The sequence below is a fragment of the Maylandia zebra genome, linkage group LG3 (genome assembly GCF_041146795.1).
Source record: "Maylandia zebra isolate NMK-2024a linkage group LG3, Mzebra_GT3a, whole genome shotgun sequence".
Lineage (NCBI taxonomy): Eukaryota > Metazoa > Chordata > Actinopteri > Cichliformes > Cichlidae > Maylandia > Maylandia zebra.
Window position 1 is genome coordinate 28,307,893 of NC_135169.1, and position 21,089 is coordinate 28,328,981.

General features: G+C 43.3%; 1 protein-coding gene across 1 annotated transcript in view; it reads right to left on the reverse strand.

Annotated features, from left to right (window-relative positions):
- Positions 1-21,089, reverse strand: part of LOC143416701 (scavenger receptor cysteine-rich type 1 protein M130-like) — a 37,230-nt gene that overhangs the window by 12,235 nt on the left and 3,906 nt on the right. The window contains exons 3-8 of the mRNA XM_076882181.1: positions 3,549-3,555; positions 2,814-3,149; positions 2,387-2,714; positions 1,998-2,299; positions 1,570-1,881; positions 1,135-1,446 (exon numbers count right to left, since the gene is read on the reverse strand). Coding sequence (XP_076738296.1) covers positions 1,135-1,446; positions 1,570-1,881; positions 1,998-2,299; positions 2,387-2,714; positions 2,814-3,149; positions 3,549-3,555 — 1,597 coding nt within the window. The remainder of the gene's footprint in view (positions 1-1,134; positions 1,447-1,569; positions 1,882-1,997; positions 2,300-2,386; positions 2,715-2,813; positions 3,150-3,548; positions 3,556-21,089) is intronic.

Genomic DNA, 21,089 nt, shown 5'->3' on the forward strand with positions numbered 1-21,089 from the left:
TTTCTACTCTCCCAGATTACTCAGAGTGCCGGCTTGATACCAGATCCTGGCCAGACCTGCTTGCTATGTGGGCACTAACACACACACAGACACAGTTACTTTACCAACTGACCCCGGACCCCTGAGCTCCTAAGTGTCCCTCAAACCTCATTCAGGGATCCACTCGTCAACTTCACTGTCACTCCCTGAAAGCTCACTGTCCTCACTTTCTGAGGACAGAAAGTGCACATTCCCTTGGTTTCCTTGCATAAAAAGTTTTTACATCCATGTCCTGTAATTATGAGTAGATTGTAAAGTAAAAAACATTGACTATGATCATATAAAAGCACACAAACACATCTCTACACACATATCCAAATGCATTATATTGCCTGAAAAAAATTGGGCTAACTGCGCAGTGTTGCCTTGAGGCAACGAATGAAAATGAACAGTTTTACACTATATACACTCAACAAAAATATAAACGCAACACCTTTGTTACTGCTCCCATATTGTGTATCTGGAATGAATTTTAGGAATGAATTTTAGGTCTCTACGTCCATCCCATGGGGAATGGGAGCAGTAACAAAGGTGTTGCGTTTATATTTTTGTTGAGTGTATATTCATGCACATACAAGTATTTTTTAATATACATTTACTTCACTATAAACATGTAAAATAGTGATCTTTATCTTGCCTCCTGATGGAGATGTCTCTGATGTAGTGCAGCTTGCAGAAAGGGGCCCTGCCCCCCCCCCCCCCCCCAAATCAAAGTCACACCACCTTCAACTCATCATTTTATTTGAAAGAGATGTGCCTGGTAGCATTGTTTGAAAAAAAAAAAGGTTTTTTTTTTTTTTGAAGGGCCACCATAAGGCATGAAAATGTGGTTTGTTGCCTCAGGGCAACGCTATGCAGTAGAGGGTTAGAATACATTTTGGTCTGTAAATTTAGTCCATGGTTTAATTTTAATTTTAATTACTTATTTTTACTATGCTTTAATTTCAGAGTTCAATGACACATTACACTGCATAAATAAAATCATTATTAAAAAGAACTGGAGAAATTGGGGTGTTCTAAAACTTTGACCGATAGTATATTGCACCCAAGAAAAGATTTGGTTGAAATGCTTTCAGAATCAAAAATCTTTCTCACCAGAACAGACGACACCAGCATCTTGATTATGTACACAGTTGTTTGTTCCAAAACCACCATGTTGACACTGAGTTAATGAGCCTTCGCTTCCTGAGCAGGTCACACGATCAAGCCAAATCTGTCCAGTTCCTGCACCAAAGTGAGCTGATCGAGGAGCCCCCCTTGCGGTCCCACAGTTTAACTGTCTACAAACGATCTCAGCATCATTTAAGTCCCAGCCATCATCACAGACTGTTCCAAAGCTGTTATTGTGATAAACTTCAACTCTGCCAGAACATCGAGTCGATCCAGAGCCAGCTAATCTGATCAGATCTATTAGTTAAAAGATGTGAAGAACTTGATAATATGTTCTTGACCTTGAAAGAAAATGGTTTCACTGATGACAGACAATTTCTGAATGATTCATGTGTCTTTGGTACCTAAACATTTTCTCACCTGAACAGATGACACCAGCATCTTGACCATGTCCACAGTTGTTTGTTCCAAATCCACTGTGTTGACACTCAGTAAGAGAACTTTCACCTCCTGAACAGGTCACATGATCAAGCCAAATCTGTCCAGTTCCTGCACCATAGTTAGCTGAATGAGGAGCTTCTAGTGCCGACCCACAGTTTAACTGTCTGCAAACCACCTGAGCATCATTTAAGTCCCAGCCATCATCACAGACTGTTCCCCAGCTGTTATTGTGATAAACTTCAACTCTTCCAGAGCATCGAGTCGATCCAGATCCAACTAATCTGATTGGACCTATGAGACAAAAGATATGGACAATATTTTAATGTTATTTGCAATAAAAACAACAAAGTATAACAAATAAGAACAGACTGACATGCAATGTGTTCAGTATTCAAAATGTGCCTCACCTGAACAGATGACACCAGCGTCTTGTTGATGCCCACAGTTATTTGTTCCAAATTGGTTGTATTTACATTCAATTAGAGAATTTTCATTTCCTGAACAGCCCACATTATCAAGCCAAATCTGTCCAGTTCCTGCACCAAAGAGAGCTGATCGAGGAGCCTCTAGTGCCGTCCCACAGTTTATCTGTCTGCAAACAACCTGAGCGTCTTTTAAGTCCCAGTAATCATCACAGACTGTTCCCCAGATGTTATTGTAATAAATTTCAACTCTTCCAGAGCATCGAGTCGATCCAGACCCGGCTAATCTGATCCGATCTATGATGCAAAAGACATAAACAAAATATTTCATGTATGACACACAATAGCAGACTGACCTGAAATGTCATTGGTACTTAAAAGCTTTCTTACCTGAACAGATGACATCAGCATCATGGTGATTTCCACAACTGTATGTCCCAAATCCACTGCCGTTACATTCAATTAGAGAACTTTCATTTCCTGAACAGCCCACATCATCAAGCCAAATCTGTCCAGTTCCTTCACCAAAGTGAGCTGATTGAGGAGCCTCTAGTGCCGACCCACAGTTTATCTGTCTGCAAACCACTGCAGCATCATTTAAGTCCCAGCCATTATCACAGACTGTTCCCCAGCTGTTATTGTGATAAACTTCAACCCTACCAGAACATCGAGTCGATCCAGATCCAGTTAATCTGATCAGATCTGAAATGAAAAATATTTTAATACTTTCCTGACAAAATATAAATCATTTATGACATAGAGCGACATATGCTGTGTTCAGTATTTAAAATATTTTCTTACCTGAACAGATGACACCAGCATCATAATAATAATAATAATTATAATAATAATAATAATTATTGCGCATTCCCCATCCAGAGTAATGACACTGAGTTAAAGAATTTTCACTTCCCGAACAGGCCACATTATAAAGCCAAATTTGTTTAGCTTCTGGACTATAGTAAGATGATAGAGAAGCCTGTATTGCTGTTCCACAGTTTAACTGTCTGCAAACAACCTCAGCCTCGTTTAAGTCCCAGCCATTACCGTAGACTGTTCCCCAGATGTTATTGTAATAAATTTCAACTCTGCCAGAACACTGTGTTGCTCCAGACCCAGCTAACCTGATGGACACACCTAAAAACAAAATACAGAGAACACACATTGTGAATAAAACATACAGTATGTTTAATGTTTTCTTAATTTTGCTGTGAAATCATGTAGTAAAAATAATCTTAGAGGTCAAAACGTCTTACAAAATGCTTAACATGTTAATGTGTAATCCTATAAGTTCCTACAACATAGTAGCTACTTTGGCTGCTTTGTAGGTTTTCAAATGTCCTCAGACTGTTGCTTGATCTTCCTCTTTGGTGCTCTATAGTTGGATATTGTTGTAATATACAGTTTTGTTGTTGATGTTGTTAGCAATAGAGTAGAAAATGGTCCATGGTACTTCTTTTGCTAGCTTGTTAAGTAACATACACGTGTCAATTGTTTGAACTTGAAGCATTTGCAAAGTTGTTCTTGGATGCTTACCGGGTGTCTGTGAATGACCACCTGAAAGTGGATCATAGAGATAAACAGGTCAAATGAGTTTATTGCACATTATGATTCACATTTCTCAACATGTGTGTTAGAGAAAGGAAATTCAATCAGGGCCTAGTCCCATGTATAAGATTTTTTCTTCAAACTTACAAAATGGCTAAACAAAATGGACAAATTCAGTCCAGGTTGTAGTGATGCTGACTATGTCAAAAATCTGAATGTAAAGAATTACAAATCATTTTTACTGGCTTGCTAATTAAATAGCAAGTAAAAAACCCTGAACATTAGCAAATAACCGTATACTAATCAGTTTCAAGTAATGCAGTGTGGGTCACAACAGTCTACTCACTGATTTCCTTTTGATCACATTAAGAAATCAAATGTAACTCTATCTTCACCTAGCATGTAGCTCAGTTACAGTGACAGTTAGTAAAGAACTATTTAAAGATCGTATATAAAGTCATAAGTTTTAATCAAGTATTGGATCTGTATATGATGTGTTTGATGAATTACATATTTTAATTTTATGAAACATTCTTTAAAACAAACTAAATATACAAATTTTGTGCTTTTCAAATGTTGTATGAAAATTCTGGGTACTTCTTTCCAGGATAAACAGGTTAGTTTGCATTAATATGGGGAATTCCCAACTCTGTGTTGAACTGTGGCTTTAGTGGTCAGTGTTGGATCACATCAAGTGAAGCAGAGATTACTTTAAATTTGATGACCCTTATAGTCATTCAGTGAATTCAATCATTATAATAACTTTATACAGTCTAGTTTAAAGACAACATACTGCTAGCGTAGGAAATGGAAACCAGCCACAATCACTGTGAAAATGCCACATTTTTTAAATTCAGTTCTATAAATCAACAAAGAGCAGCAGGTGAGCTGATCACAGCTTGCGTGCTAAGAAAGCCTAGTTGAGCTCTAAAAAGGGAGTTGTTAGTATTTTTCCTAACAGATCTTAGTGTTCCCTGCTTGCTGAATCTCACTTTAACCCGTTTTACACGTTGTCCAGGTGTGGAGGCAAAGTGACTCTCTAACATGTATGCAACAGAAAATAGTTATTTATTTATTTATTTTATCCTCTTTGACTGCTTGTGTCCGATTCAAGCTGAGTGCATTCATTAGAATTTTAATTTAGATTTGAATAACATGTATGTTCTAATGTACTCATATTTTTTCTATTATATTAATATAGCAGAAGGTTCAGTTACCTGTGCCTCAAACAATGAGTAGAATTGTCTTCCAATGAGCTACTTTCTACTTTCTACTCTAAGTACATTTTTAACACAAGTATCTGTACTTCTACTTGACCTCCAGTCATTTCACAGTTTCCAGATAGAGTTTTAAAAATAATTTACAGTAGTTTGTAAGAGCTTGGTAACAAGAAAATGTGTACTCCAAATAAAAATCAGACTTTCTCACCTTTACATAAGAGAATTGTCATCACAGAGACACAGTAGACAAACTGTTGGAGAGCCATAGTTAAGTATACCTGTTTTAATTTGACTTCAGCTATTAAATACTGAAATTTGCTCCACCCCACCCACAGGCTCATGTGTCCTAACTCAGCTTTCCTCTCACTGACTACAGAACTAACATGAGCAACAAAAACAAGACAGCAAAGTTTTCCTGTATAAATATACAGTGTAATATAAAATATATAGCATATACACACAAATACAAAATAACAGAACAGCATATACATGACCAAATTCCTGAGACTGAATTTTCCACAAACACTTTCTTTAGCCAGTAATCAGATGTGTGAATTTAATAAAAATAAGCAGAATAAAAAAAAAGAAAAACTTTGTTTTATAAATCTGGGACAGTCTGCACAGTGAGCTGCCAGAACACATCTGCATTTTTGTGTATTTATCATGTAGGAATGCTGTGATATGTTGTTGAAACCGCATTTTAGATATAAGATATTTCAGGGATTGATGTGTAGTTAAATGTTTTTTACACTGACAGAAAGGGAGTTTCATTCATGTGGCCACTTAAGTTTAAAGTGGGCTGTATGTGGGCCTCATTGTAAAATAAATTTAACATCCCTGGTCTAAAGTATCCCTACAGACTCAAATATATACATACACTAACCTATGTAGTGTAGCAAGAGCAAGGTTCTATACAATGTTTAGAAGATGACAAAGCCTTTTAATTTCTTGTTAGAGGTCATGATATCTAGTAGTTTCTCTTCGCAGCATAAAAAGGATTGTTTGACAGCAGTCGCTCTGTCACGGCTGGGCGGGGTGAGCCGTGTGGTGTAGGAGGAAAAGGACCCAAAATGCAGGCAAGCGACTGGTGATGAGAGTGCCGTTTATTTACAAAGTGGCAGTGGCAGAAACAGGCAACGAAGCATGAGAAATTACTAATGGAAACCTAAACTGGGAAAAACTAAAGAGCAAACCTGAAATCATAACGGAGCAGAGAGACGCAGACTAAGGAACAGGATACCAAGAAACACAGATGAACGCAGACGAGCCAACAACGAACACAGACCAACACCCACTAAATACACACACACACACACACACACACACACACACACACACACACACACACACACACACACACACACACACACACACAAGGTAATCGGGTAATCACACACAGGAGGGAAGAACAGCTGAACCCAATACATGATGAGTGGAGGAGACAAGCTGAACACAATGACAGACAGACAGAGACCTTCAGAACAAAACAGGAAAACTAGAACCCGAACCGGACACAAAGGGGGAGGACACAGAATAACTAGAACAGAGGAAAATAATCACAAAACGCTGGGTCAACGACCCAGGACCATGACACGCTCGGTATGATACTCTGAACAGTGGAACTCAGCGAAATGTCTGTTGTAGCCAATTCTAACCTACTGACAATTCCAAGACCATCAGTTCAAACAAGTAGTATGGGTAGATTGCACAATGTTGATGTAATGAAGGAGGACTACCTCCAATTCTTCAACTTCAAACCAATAGCTAGACGGTAGAAAACTGTACGCAATTGGTTGTTCCAGCAGGACAATCATCTGAATCAGAAACATTAGGTTTCTGGAATGACCTTGCCAACGTCTCAAGATTAACCTTGTTGAAAATTTATGGACTGCGCAATTTAAATGAACTTTTAAAGGAAGCAGAATTTCTGCCAAGAAGAGTAGTAAAATATTCAGCCAGAATTATGGCAAAACCTCGTTGATGGATAGAAAAAAACTCTGGTTGAGGTGCAGCCAGCAAAATATTTCTTGGGGTGTATGCGTATACAGTATTTGCATGTATATATCTGAGGCTGCATACATACTTTTGACCCTGTGTGTGTTAGAGCCAATCCAAAATAAATTCAGTCATGTAAATCCAAAATAAAAGAGTAATACTAGAGAACTGAGAAAGCTAGAAATACAAAACAGAAACCAGAACACTAGCAGTGATAAACCAAAATGAAATCACAAAAAACACAACAGTGGGTCTCAGACCCAGCCCCTGACAAAGTGTTAATTTAACTCAAATGTTTAAGCTGCTGCCAAAGCAAAGCGTGTGTGCATCATAGCTGAATTAAGTAAATCCAACATGGTGGGGGGATTTTCAGTGCAGAATTGGGGAAGATTTTTTTTCTTTTCATTGCTAACAGGGAGAATAAAAATAATTTTTCAGGAGTCACATAAAATCAGAAAAAGGGGAAATCCCCCTTCTTTCTTTGAAGACTTGCATCCTGTGTACAGCTAAAACCTGTGTGGCCCTGAATTTAAATCATTCAAACTGTCATTCACGAGACAAACAAAAAACCTCTGTTAGCACTTCATGTCATGAAGTCACATATGAGTGTGGAAAGTTTGTTGATTTTTATCCAGCACTAGCACCATAACAATAATGTGGAGGCAGCAAGGGCATACCAGACCATTTGTACACTTTCAGAGGCGTAGATGAATTTGCATGTTTTTTCCTGGCAGGAAAACAAAACAAATGAAACACTATCACCTCTTTTTAAAATCTATGTAAACATAAAAAGAGAGGAAAAAAACTACAGTTTGAAAATAAATGCTAGAGGTATCAGTATCTTAGTGGGGATAGGTTAATTGGTTAATCCAAATTGTCTCTAGGTGTGAATGTGCGAATGAATGTGAGTGCAAATGGTGTCTCTGTGTGTTAGCCCTGCGACAGACTGGCGACCTGTCCAGGGTGTACCCCGCCTCTCGCCCTATGACAGCTGGGATAGGCGCCAGCGCCCCCCGTGACCCTGTAAAGGATAAGCGGATGCGAATGGATGGATGAATGGATGTATCCTAGAAGAAATTCAAAACTACAGAAGTCCAACAAAAAGTAAACTGACTGGTACTTACTTAACACCTTTTTTACTTACATCGACTGACACAAAGTGCTCCCTCCTCCAGTCTCATTCATCAAATCACACACATTCATGTTACACTTTTGTCTATACATTAATGTGTTTGCAAATATTCACAATTTAAAGTTCAGTATCCTGCCCAAGGATGATTCTTATTTAATTTTTATTTCTACAAACATTTTAAATGTAAACTGTTGGACAAAATTCAGACTGGGCATCAAATCCTCAAACATTCAAACATTTCTCAGTTAAACAATCAATGTTTTCATCTCTTTTCTTTTCTCCTTGTCATGCTTTGGTGATCACAATTAATAGATCACAGTCAGCCAGGTTGGAGACCTATTTTGGACAGACCTCTTGTAGTCCCTAGATCAGGGCTGCCCAATCCCGATCCTCGGGAGCTACTATCCTGCAGCTTTTAGATGCATCCCTGCTCCAACACAGCTGAATCAAATGGTTTGATCTCTTCAGCATGCCATCATGTTTGGCAAAGGCCTGATAACAAGCCATTCATTTGATTCAGGTGTGTGGGAACAAGGATGCATCTAAAAGCTGCAGGACGGTAGCTCTCGAGGACCGGGATTGGGCACCCCTGCCCTAGATCTTTAAAGTTCCCAAACCAGAGCCTTGTCACTCAATGCCGTTGTGGTGAAGGAGGAGACAATACTGACTTCCACTGGAGGCGCTGAGGACAAGATGCAGACACGAAACAAACTAGAAATACTGATAAACCTGAAAAAACTAAACTCATGGCTAAAAAACAAAAATGCAAAGTAAAGAAACCACAACAAAATGCTGGGTCACAAACCCGGGACCATGACACTATGAAAGTCCCAGTAATAGCATTCAGACAGACAGCAGTCTCAGCAGTCCTGAGAGTCATAAAATGTCGAGGTGCTGCGTCCTTTAACTCTGTCCTCCTGGACTACATCTGCTGCCAGTTTGCATATTTTCCTTCCTCTTCGTATGTTTACAACATCAACATCCCGATTGACCTGTCAAATGCAAATTACTCAGTGTTGTACTGTTGAACAAGAAATCATGTGTGATTTTCCACCGAAAACTCAAATGAACCTATTGCAAATTTGTATCTTTAAGAGGTCTGGGACACTATGACCACAAACTTAAACAGACAGTAAAAAATAAAGCGAAATGATCACTCACCATTCTACAAAAGTTTCCTCGGGGGTCACAGAATGGCAATGGAAAAATTATTGATATGCTATATGTCATTTTTTTTTCTCCTGTCCCGTTTGGTTCTTTTGCCATCAGAATTATTGTCTAAAGGCAAAGAAAGATGCCCAACGGATTTACTTTACCAAATGGACCATCGCAGCCTTGCCGTATTGGTATATTTGATTTACCTTTGCTTTTATTGTTTATTTTATTTTATTTTCACTTGCTAAACACGGGACAGACCTGACTGGGGAAAAGAAAAGAGAGAAAGAAAGAGGGAAAGAAAAACAGTGGGGAAGAGGAACAGTGATAAAGGGCAAAAAACCCCAAAACCAACAAAACAAACAGACAAAAAATACATATAGCAATCACCTGGATCACCTGTTGAGAAAGAAAAAAGAAAACAAGCAGAAGAAAAAGAGAGCAATAGAATAAACAACATCACGATCATATATGTGAATATAACAGTAAGTATTAAATATTAAACATTATTGTGCAGCACGTAAGATCGACAGCGCACAGTGTGCTTTGAGGTAGCAGCCAAAAAGGGTGTAGTTTGTGTGTGTGAGCACCAGAGGTGGGTAGTAACGAGTTACATTTACTCCGTTACATTTACTTGAGTAAGTTTTTGAAATAAATGTACTTTTAAAGTACCTTTTTTGCACGATACTTTTTACTTTTACTTGACATTTACATTTATGAAGAAGAAACGGTACTTTTACTCCGCTACATTTCCAAAATTCGACTCGTTACTTTTTTTAAAAAAAAAAGATTTGTTTAACACATTAGATAACATGCCGCCAGTGGAGTTTCCGGTAACTTTTTTACCAATCAGATGTGGCCATGCAGTCACATGACCAGTTTGAAACTGTGGCGGGCAGAGCGGCCCAAGCGTTTCAAAGTAGCGGACACACGGAAAGAAGAAATATTAAAAACATGGCAGAGTCTACGCTAGAGCTGAAGAGGATGAACAGCATTTTCCTCACATACAAAGAATGTTTCGCTTAAAAGCAGTACAGAAGAACAGTGATTTTTTTCAGTCACGTTATTCAGCTCCTGCTCAAACTGCACAATTGAATCTCAGGGGTTAGAAGTTCATAGGTCACGATGCAGGGTCTCACACTATATGGCCTGATGCTCTGATGCGACCTGAGTGCTCAAACTGTGCGTCCATAACATGAAGCTTATCATACAAAATCTGTCCCTCACTCACTCACACAGGCACACACACCACCACCGTCAACTTTGCTAAATTACCAATGAAAAACATTGACCAGGCAGCTGTGATTGAGCAGCAATGTCCATCCAACTCTTTTCATGGTTGTTGTAGTCGTGATAATTTTGTGAGGCCACATTGAAAAGCCTCGGATACGAAAGCGCAGAGCTGCCACCCAGGCAAAAGAAAAATAGAAAAGTGAAAAGTTTATTGTTCTAACAATATACTATCATGTATGTGGAATACACCAGGCACAAATACACGCACGCACAAGTATGTACTGCCAATTTCCACATTTATTGACGTGTTTTTGTTTTGACAGCTGAATCGGTCGCACAGCCTGACAGCTCACGAGCCCAGCTGATCTTCTTTCCGCCGCTCCTCCCCGTCTCACTATAAACACAGCGGAGGGAGACCATCATCAGTACATAAACACCATCAGCTGTTCTTACGGCCTCGCAGCGCCGCCCTGTTGAGCCTTCTGCTCCACTCCTCCCCTGCAGCTGCGCCCGGGGCCACGCCTCCGCCACAATGTACCTTTCACGTTTGAACAATATAATATCACGTTATTACAATATACAGAATTATCACTTTCGTACAATATAAATATTATATAGGCTACATCGCAGCTCCAGTCACGGCTTCCATCACCGTCTTTCTCGTCTTTTCCCAGAGTAACAGCCAAACAGGAGGATCTATTGGCTAGCACTGCTTAGCCTTGCACGCATTCTTGTTTTAAACTTAATATGGAATTTATTGCAAACTGTTTGTGCGGAATATGAATGACAAGATTTTGTTTTTCAACAAGAGTTCAAAACCTCTCCAGTGTGATCAAATCTTCTTGCCAAACATCCGCAGCTTAGCAGTGTATACAGCACTATAATGACCAGACCTAATTCTTTTGGAAACCATGCATCTTTCCACAGGTCTCAACTTCATCAGACATCACCTGGACTCAGAGCTGGATGATGCCAGCGCAAACAGCAGCCTAACTATTGCATGATCTATTGCATGGCGTTCCTCACATCAAGAAGCTGTCGATCAAAGTCAATACAGCTCTTCCTGCATCTGGAGCTTGTGAAGGACTTCTCAGTCATGCAGGACTCCTGTTCACTGCTAAACAGTTAGAGCTTCACAGCAAGAACCTTGAGAGCAAACTGCTGCTGAAGCTTAACCATCACTTCACTGAGTGAAGAAATGGCACATTTTTGCTAAATATGCAGAAATAGATGCACACCCATACAACTTATGGTAAACTGAGCTGCCTTGTATGAACATATGTTGAAGCTGCCTCGTTCTGTTTTCTCTGAGGCTGCTGTGCCATTTGGAGCAAAAATGAATATAAAGTTTACAGCATATCTTGTCACTGGAAATTGTTTGCACTGTTTATATGTTTATATTATTTACCGTAGGTATTGGTGAAAAAAGCTTTATGTTGTGAAAACTGAAATCTGGAAATCAGAATTGTGACTTATTTTGTTGATGTTTTTACATATATTCCTTTTGAAAATGGTAAAATTTGTATATTTATTTATTTTTGTTTGTCTGATAACATTTATTTATAGAATAAATCGGACATTTCAAACAGTTACTCGCTACTTGAGTAGTCTTTTCACCAAGTACTTTTTTACTCTTACTCGAGTAACTTTTTTGATGACTACTTTTCACTTTTACTTGAGTAATAATATTTTAAAGTAATGCTACTCTTACTTGAGTACAATTTTTGGATACTCGACCCACCTCTGGTGAGCACCCGTGTGTACACCTGTGAGCATGAGCGCGCTTGTACTTAAAAGGTTCCTTCATGTAATGATCTGCTAGAGGGTGTGGGGGGGGGGGGGGGCACAGCCCCGTCCTCCTGGGCATGAAGCAGGTATGGAGGAGATTCAGGCTCCAGGCATCCAGAGGCCCCCAGGGCACAAGAGACCAAGGAAGACCAACAGAGGGGCAGCCGCGCCACTGTCCCAGTAAGAGCTGAGGAGAGTCCCAGATGAGGGGTCACTCAGCAGCCACGGAGCAGAAGCCAGGGGGAGTTGCAGTGACGCGCCTGTGAGCTCCGCCGGCAGCCAGCTGTGCCAGAGCGACCGAGCCCCAGGCCGAGAGGCCGGGGGCACCCCACCCCCAAAGGGGCCCGAGTGAGCCCCAGGCTCCAGGCCCAGACAAGCAGCCACCAGGAGTGAGCCGGTGTGTACCTGGACGCCCATCCCCAGACACAAAGAACCACCAACGCACCGATGTCTGAGGGTGTCTGCCACTGGCAGGAGGGGTGGTGGGGGGAGATAGGCCTCCAAACCTTGGAGGGCCTGAGATGTCCCCAGAGAGGTGGCGTCTGATACCCAACCTGACATATAGACACAGACATACAGGCACACACAGACACAAACATCCATTCACACCCTCATGCTCTCATATGCACTTACTCCACACTCAACCAACGTGGAGACAGACATAAAGAGACGCTGTACATGATCACACTCCCCAAGCGTACTCTACGAACCGGGTCTAGGTACCCTTGCCCCTGGAGGGGGGAACTGCACCCAGACCCAGGTGGTGTTACCCTTTTCCCTGCGGTGGAGAGAAGCAGACCGCCCTGACTCCGCAGCAGCAGGGAGGCCCCACATTTAAGACCCCAGTCGGACGGCCAACTCCTCCTCCCGGCCCCCCGCCCCAACAGGCAACAGAGAATGGGGGTGTGTGAAGACTCCAAACCTCCCTCTGCCCGGTCATATGTAGTGTTGATGCATGTGTGTTCTAAGGTGCATTTAAAACCCAGGAGGGCATGGAGCCACCTGCCAGAGAGCAGCAGGTCAGTGCATAGCTCCTCCTGATAGCCCTCAATGTATACCATCCATCCATCCATCCATCCATCTTCATCCGCTTTGTCCGGGGCCGGGTCGCGGGGGCAGCAGCCTAAGCAAAGAGGCCCAGACCTCCCTCTCCCCAGCCACCTCCTCCAGCTTGTCCGGGGGAATACCAAGGCGTTCCCAGGCCAGCCGAGAGATATAATCTCTCCAGCGTGTCCTGGGTCTGCCCCGGGGCCTCCTCCCGGTGGGACATGCCTGGAACACCTCACCCAGGAGGCGCCCAGCGGGCATCCTTGTCAGATGCCCGAACCACCTCAGCTGGCTCCTTTCGATGTGGAGCAGCAGCTGCTCTACTCTGAGCCCCTCCCGGATGGCCGAACTTCTCACCCTATCTCTAAGGGAGAGGCCAGCCACCCTTCGGAGGAAGCTCATTTCTGCCGCTTGTATCCGCGATCTCGTTCTTTCGGTCACTACCCACAGCTCGTGGCCATAGGTGAGGGTAGGGACGTAGATCGACCGGTAAATTGAGAGCTTCGCTTTTATACTCAGCTCCCTCTTCACCACGACGGACCGGTGCAGCGTCCGCATTACTGCAGCTGCAGCCCCAATCCGTCTGTCGATCTCCGGCTCCCTTCTCCCATCACTCGCGAACAAGACCCCGAGATACTTGAACTCCTCCACTTGTGGCAGGAACTCATCCCCGACCCGGAGTGGGCACTCCACCCTTTTCCGGCTGAGAACCATGGCCTCAGATTTGGAGGTGCTGATCCTCATTCCCGCTGCTTCACACTCGGCTGCGAACCGTTCCAGTGCGAGCTGGAGGCCTTCACCCGATGAAGCCAACAGAACCACATCATCTGCAAAAATCAGAGATGAGATTCTGAGGCCACCAAAGCGAAAGCCCTCCGCCACTTGGCTGCGCCTAGAAATCCTGTCCATAAAAATTATGAACAGAACCGGAGACAAAGGGCAGCCCTGGCGAAGCCCATCACCCACCGGGAACGAGTCCGACTTATTGCCGGCAATGCGAACCAAGCTCTTGCAACGGTTGTATAGGGATCGAATGGCCCGTAGCAATGGGCCAGACACCCCATATTCCCGCAACACCTCCCACAGGACACCCCGAGGGACACGGTCGAATGCCTTCTCCAAGTCCACAAAACACATGTAGACTGGTTAGGCAAACTCCCATGCACCCTCAAGTATCATGGAGAGGATAAAGAGCCGGTCCAGTGTTCCGCGACCAGGACGAAAACCGCATTGTTCCTCCTGTATCCGAGGTTCGACTAATGGACGAACTCTCCTTTCCAGCACCCTGGCATAGACTTTCCCAGGGAGGCTGAGGAGTGTGATCCCCCTGTAGTTGGAACACACCCTCCGGTCCCCTTTCTTAAAGATGGGGACCACCACCCCGGTCTGCCAGTCCACAGGTACTGCCCCTGATCTCCACGCAACATTGCAGAGGCGTGTCAACCAGGACAGCCCTACAACGTCCAGAGCCTTCAGGAACTCGGGGCGGACCTCATCAACACCAGGGGCTCTGCCACCAAGGAGTTGTTTAACTGCCTCAGTGACCTCGCCCCCGGAAATTGGCGGGTCATTCCCCTCATCCCCAGACTCTGCTTCCTCCTCGGAAGACGTGTCAGTGGGATTAAGGAGGTCCTCGAAGTATTCCTTCCACCGCCTGACAATTTTCTCAGTCGACGTCAGCAGCGCTCCGCCAGCACTATACACAGTGCAGGTAGAGCACCGCTTTCCCCTCCTGAGACGTCTGACGGTTTGCCAGAATCTCTTCGAGGCAGCCCGAAAGTCTTTTTCCATGGCCTCTCCGAACTCCTCCCACACCCGAGTTTTTGCTTCAGCCACTGCCCGAGCCGCATTCCACTTGGCCTGTCGATACCTGTCGGCTGCCTCCGGAGTCCCACAGGCTAACCGAGCCCGATAGGACTCCTTCTTCAGCCTGGTGGCTCCCTTCACCTCTGGTGTCCACCATTTGGTTCGGGGATTACCACCACGGCAGGCACCCACCACCTTGCGGCCGCAGCTCAATGCAGCAGCTTCGGCAATGGAGACTCTGAACATGGTCCATTCGGACTCAATGTCCCCAGTCTCCCTCGGAATGCTGTCGAAGCTCTGCCGGAGGTGTGCGTTGAAGATCTCGCGGACTGGGGCCTCTGCTAGACGTTCCCAGCACACCCTCACTACGCGTTTAGGTGCACCAGGTCTGTCCAGCGTCCTCCCCCGCCACCTGATCCAACTCACCACCAGGTGGTGATCAGTTGACAGCTCAGCCCCTCTCTTTACCCGAGTGTCCAGAACATATGGTCGCAGGTCTGCTGATACGATTACAAAATCGATCATCGACCTACGGCCTAGAGCGTCCTGGTGCCACGTGCACTTATGGACACTCTTATGTTCGAACAGGGTGTTCGTTATGGCCAAACTGTGGTTAGCACAGAAGTCCAATAACAGAGCACCGCTCGGGTTCAGATCAGGGAGGCCGTTCCTCCCAACCACGCCCCTCCAGGTCTCGCTGTCGTTACCCACGTGAGCATTGAAGTCTCCCAGCAGGACAACAGAGTCTCCAGGTGGAGCACCCTCCAGCACCACCACCACCCCAGGGACTCTAAGAAGGCTGGGTACTCTGAACTGCCACTCGGCGCATAAGCGCAGATGACAGTCAGAACCCGTTCCCCGACCCTAAGGCGCAGGGAACAAACCCTCTCGTCCACCGGGAAAAACCCCAACGTACCGGCAGCAAGCCGAGGGGATATTAGGACACCCACCCCAGCCCGCCGCCTCTCATCAGGGGCAACTCCAGACTGAGACAGAGTCCAGCCCCTCTCCAGGAGACTGGTTCCAGAGCCCAAGCCATGTGTAGAGGTGAGCCCGACTATATCTAGCCGGTACCTCTCAACCTCACGCACTAACTCAGGCTCCTTCCCCACCAGAGAGGTGACATTCCATGTCCCTATTGCCAGTCTTGGCAGCCGGGGGTCAGTCCGCCAGGGCCTCCGCTCCTGGCCGCCACCCGGCACACAATGCACCCGACCCCTATGGCGCCTCCTGCGGGTGGTGGGCCTGCGGGAGGATGGGCCCATGTCTCCTCTTCGGGCTGACCAGACGCTCGCCCTCGGGCACCCTCCCCGGGCCTGGCTCCAGGGCGGGGCCCCGGTAACCCTATCCCGGGCAGGGTAAACTGTTCCCTCGGTGTCCTTTTCATAAGGGTCTTATGAATGTATACGTGTATTTAAAATTGAGAGGTGGGCAACGACGCAAGGGGTGAGGTTGTACAGGGGTGATGGTGTTCTGGATGCCGTGTAGCGTGCCCACCCCCAACGTCCTATATGTATGTGTAATGAGAGTGTGAGTAATGTGAATGTCTAAGTTGTGAGATAAAATTGAGGCGCAGGCAGTCAGAAGGGGACAGAGGGGGGGATGCCTCCCCTCCACCCTGGTGACACACCTTTACCCCAAGGCCCTGCGTGTGTGGGTGATTGTGGTGGAGCAGGAAGAGGGAGGCAGCTGGAGATGGGGAGGGAAGGAAGGGAGGGGCAAGCTCCCCCGCTGACCCCAGTAGGCACCCCCATACTCTGCAACCCACCAGGGCAAAGGGGCCCCGGCCCATCCGGACCAGGGCCCAGTTCAGCAGTGCCACCTGGCCCCACAGAGCCCGGGACAGCCCACCCGACCCCACCACAGAGAAAACTGCACCCACCCCACCATCCACTCATCTTCCAGACTACACAAGACAATAGACAATCTTCCTCCACCTCTGCTATATCTCCCCCACCTGCAGAGTGAGTTCCTGGAGAGAGGAGACCTATATGTCATTATATTATAGGTTTAACACAGAATGTAAAAACATGAGAAGCCGCGTAGGTATAGAATGCCTTAGGACAGTGAAAACACCAAAACATAATAAAACAAAGCAGAACAAAACTGTGCTAACCACTATGCTACCATAGTTATTTGACTTTCTTTTATTAAATCTAAGAGTGGCCTTACACTTGAAAGAGAAAACAGCAACAACATTTAAGCTCAGTTTTTAAAACCTTAGGATGTAGCTACAGCCCAGCCCATGCAGCAGTATATGAATGACTAGCCTCGTATTGTGGATGGATTATCTCAGTTGTTCTCCTGGCTGAAGTTTGGTCCTTTTACAGCATCTTGCCATGCGATTACATTTGTTCCTGACCACCGAGAACACTCACGTTAACTTTTATCGAGTGGGAAAAAAGTTAGCTTGTTTATATTATGCTAACATAGCTGTGTCGCTAGCGGTCAAGTAGCACATCATTATATACCAGCTAGCCAAACTTCAGTAACTTCAGTCACTGCTGTTTAGTTTTCTGTCTTCATTTATGTTGGAAGTGATAACAGAGCTGTACGTTTTAATTTGTTTCCAAAACCCCGCAGTCAGGACATGCTATATTGTATTTAGATAGAAGCTAGCGAGCTAACTCCCTGCTAACTTCTAACTCCGTTAAATGTCATAAATTCCGTTTTCATCGATGCCTGGATGTTAAACTCAATTGTTACACCTGATAGAGCAGAACGCTGATCATTTTATTAAAGATGAAAGACTTTAGACAGTTTTTCAATTCTCAGTAATGCCATAGTGATCGTTTGATATATGGACCTGCAGCAGAGTTTAGGGCCAGACACAGCTAGTGCCGTCAGACTTAAAGACCGGATAGCATCAAACAGGTCACTGTGGGATTACTTACTTATAAATTAAGGTTAAATTTTAAAAAAGCAAAATATTTCTAGTAATCTCCCTTGGATGATGTGCTTGACCCATGTGTTGTCAGTTACTTCTGTGTCTTTATGATTTCATTAAAAATATATCTTTGAGAGAAAGAAAAATAAAACTGTGACTTCAAATCTGAATCTAAACATTTAGTTTGCAATTTAAAAAGAAAAATTCACAGTAGCAGCTCCAAGCTCCTCATTTTAACATAAAATAAAGTTTTCCCTCTTTTTTTGATAAGCTGTGGATGTTGCCAATGTGTGACTTTTATAGTTTGGATCTGATCTTATATCATCTATGTGTCATGGTCCGCAGGGCAGACCTTGTGTGAGAGAGTGAGGTGGACCCAGGTGCAGACACAGATGAGGAGACGGAACAGAATCTCAAACGAAACACGAGGCTTTATTATGGCAGATATAATGACATGACAAAAATAGCTGGGATGGAGGCTAAACTTAACCAGAACCTAAACTGGAGAACAGTATGACTTAACTATGGAAACTAGGGAGAGTATGGCTATGAGCACTATGAACAAGATTCAGTGCAGGTGCATAAAAGAACTATGTGTAGCCAAGTGAACTAATACTACGCATGGAAAGGGTTTAAAAAGAGGGGATTGTGTTTTTGACTGATTGCCTGTCTACCAGAGGTCTGTTGTAGACAGTGGCGGTCCTAGCCTGTTTGGCACCCTGGGCGAACACTCCCTCTGGCGCCCCCCCGCCACCCAACCCACCCACACACACACACACACACACACACACACACACACACACACACACACACACACAAAACATATTATGGATTGTACATTAACATAAAACTTGTTGGAACCATACTTAATTTCACCAGAGAAACACACATACGTGAAGAGAGAGAGAGGGAGTATGCATAGTATGCAAACGGCTACCAAACAGCCATCATAATTCGGCATACAATGAGAACAGGACAAATAAAGAATTGACAATGACTAATTAATATTCTTTATATTTATAATCACCTCTGTTAATCCTTGATATTTATAATTGAGTGATCTATATAAATTAGTGCTATTTCTTAAATGTGTAAAATCTGTAACATAATGTATTGTTTGGAGTTTAGTGTGTTACTGTTACTGTTCATATTTTTACCATTTCTTCTTGGAGCAACTGTAACCCACATTATTTCCTTAGGGATTAACCCTTTAAAGCCGGTCGGAGCGGACACGCTCCATTTTGCGTAACAATTTTTAAATCCTGGTAGCTCTGCAACCACGTAGCGCAATAGTTTTTTTTTGCATATGAAACCGGAGGAGTTGTACTTACATCTTATGCCATCAGCTTGTCCTAGGTCACAGTTTCCTTCCACATATAGCTTTGCAAAAACTGCATAAAAAGCAACAAAAACATAATATTCCAGAAACACGCTTTGCCGATCCGATCAGCTGTTCATAACACTTCCTATGTCCATCAGCATGAACTATCACATGTCCGGCATGACCTGCCCGAAACCGGAAGTGACGTCATTTTGCGGAAATGTAGTTTTTTACCATTGTGGCCTTATGAGCCTATACTTGTGTTTTTAAAAGTTATGTTTGACTTTATGACTTTCTGTGTCGTTTCTGGGATGCTGAGGACTCATATTGCACTGCTGGAAATAGTTTATTTTGATGCATATGCTACTTTTTTGCAAATTTGCACTATAATATATTTTTTTGTTTTTCCTGCAATATATGAAAATTGGTGTATTTCAAAAATAAAACTATGAAGACACTTAAAATAAATTTCCTTTGTTGGGAAACTAGTTTGTGCAACTTTTTTGTATTTACAGTTTTGAGGGATAAGCCTCTTGAATTTCTCTAACTAGAAATATATGTTAAAAAATCAAAAACGATTTTAAATTTTTTTGTAGTTTATTGCACTTTTTTGCAATTTATGTAATTACTATACACTTAATGCAGACATATTATTAAAATTTGGGCTATAATGGTTGTATTGATGTGTAGCAACTTGAAATGCTCCAAAAAATGGCTCCACAGCATGTAAAAATATAATATAAGCTCTGGCGGACTTGGTTCTATGGTAGGTCTTAAAGGGTTAATAAAGTATTTTGATTCTGATTGTTTCAGGATGACCTGCTATTACCCAACGACACATCTTCTTACCTGTATCTTTTGCTCACTTCTCCTCCTCTTCTTTTATCTTTTTTCTAAACTGAGGACCTTATGGCTTTGAACTTTTTTTGTTCATCTTCCATTGGTTTTAATTTTGCACTCCAGTATGAACACCCATCCCCCAACCCGAGGATTACCACAACATAACCTAATAGACCTACACCTTAGTTCACAGATTCGCTTTGTCTAGGGTTTATTTCAGGGATTTCGCACAACCCAGGATTCAAATCATGAATACATAATGGGCTTGGATTTACAACATTATGAATGAAAAGTGCTCTACTTGAAAGAAGCAAGCCCCCCTCCCCTTTCGACGGGTTGTGTGTGAGACTTTAAATCATCAAACTTTAAATTATAAATTTACTAGTCCTAAAGTGTATATTTATTTTCTTACTCTTCTTATATTTATTGTTCGTTTACTTGCACTGCTGTAACTGGAGCCTCGTCGTCTCGTCTCTCTATATACTGGACTGTATGTAGCGGAGATGACAATAAAGTTTACTTTGACTTCAGCAGCAAGCAGGCGCACCGAGGGTTCTCGCGCTCACTTTTTGAAAAAACATCGGTGCAAATAAGTCTGTATTATAATGTCTGGTGTTTTCATGTTTGTTGGTTTGTTTTAATTTTGTTTTATTTTGCGAGCTGGTTATTAGATGCTGCTCCAGCCAGCCAGAGAATCCCCCACTGCCCCGTCCTCTCCTCCCTATGTCGCAAACAGCAGGCGCACCTCGCAAAAGGAGGGCGCCCTTACTCCCAGCAAATGGGCGATAGAAAACCAATCGGTGCCTACGACGATTTTGCCATTCCTAATATGGTAGCAAATTCTCAGATGGGATTTTTCTGTTGCCACAGCTTGAAGCTTAAACTTTAAGCGCACATTAAGGGCCTGTGAGACTGATTCAGTAACTAACCCATGTCTTTGTGCTACATGCAACTCTGCCATTCAAAGACACTTTGTATATAGTTTGTATATTATGTAATATTCAATCAAATTTGCATTTCAAATTTAGTCTTTTTCAAAGAAGAGGTTTTTATTCAGTGTTTTCATTAAAAAAAAAGTCTTATTTTATGCATTTACTACTAATAA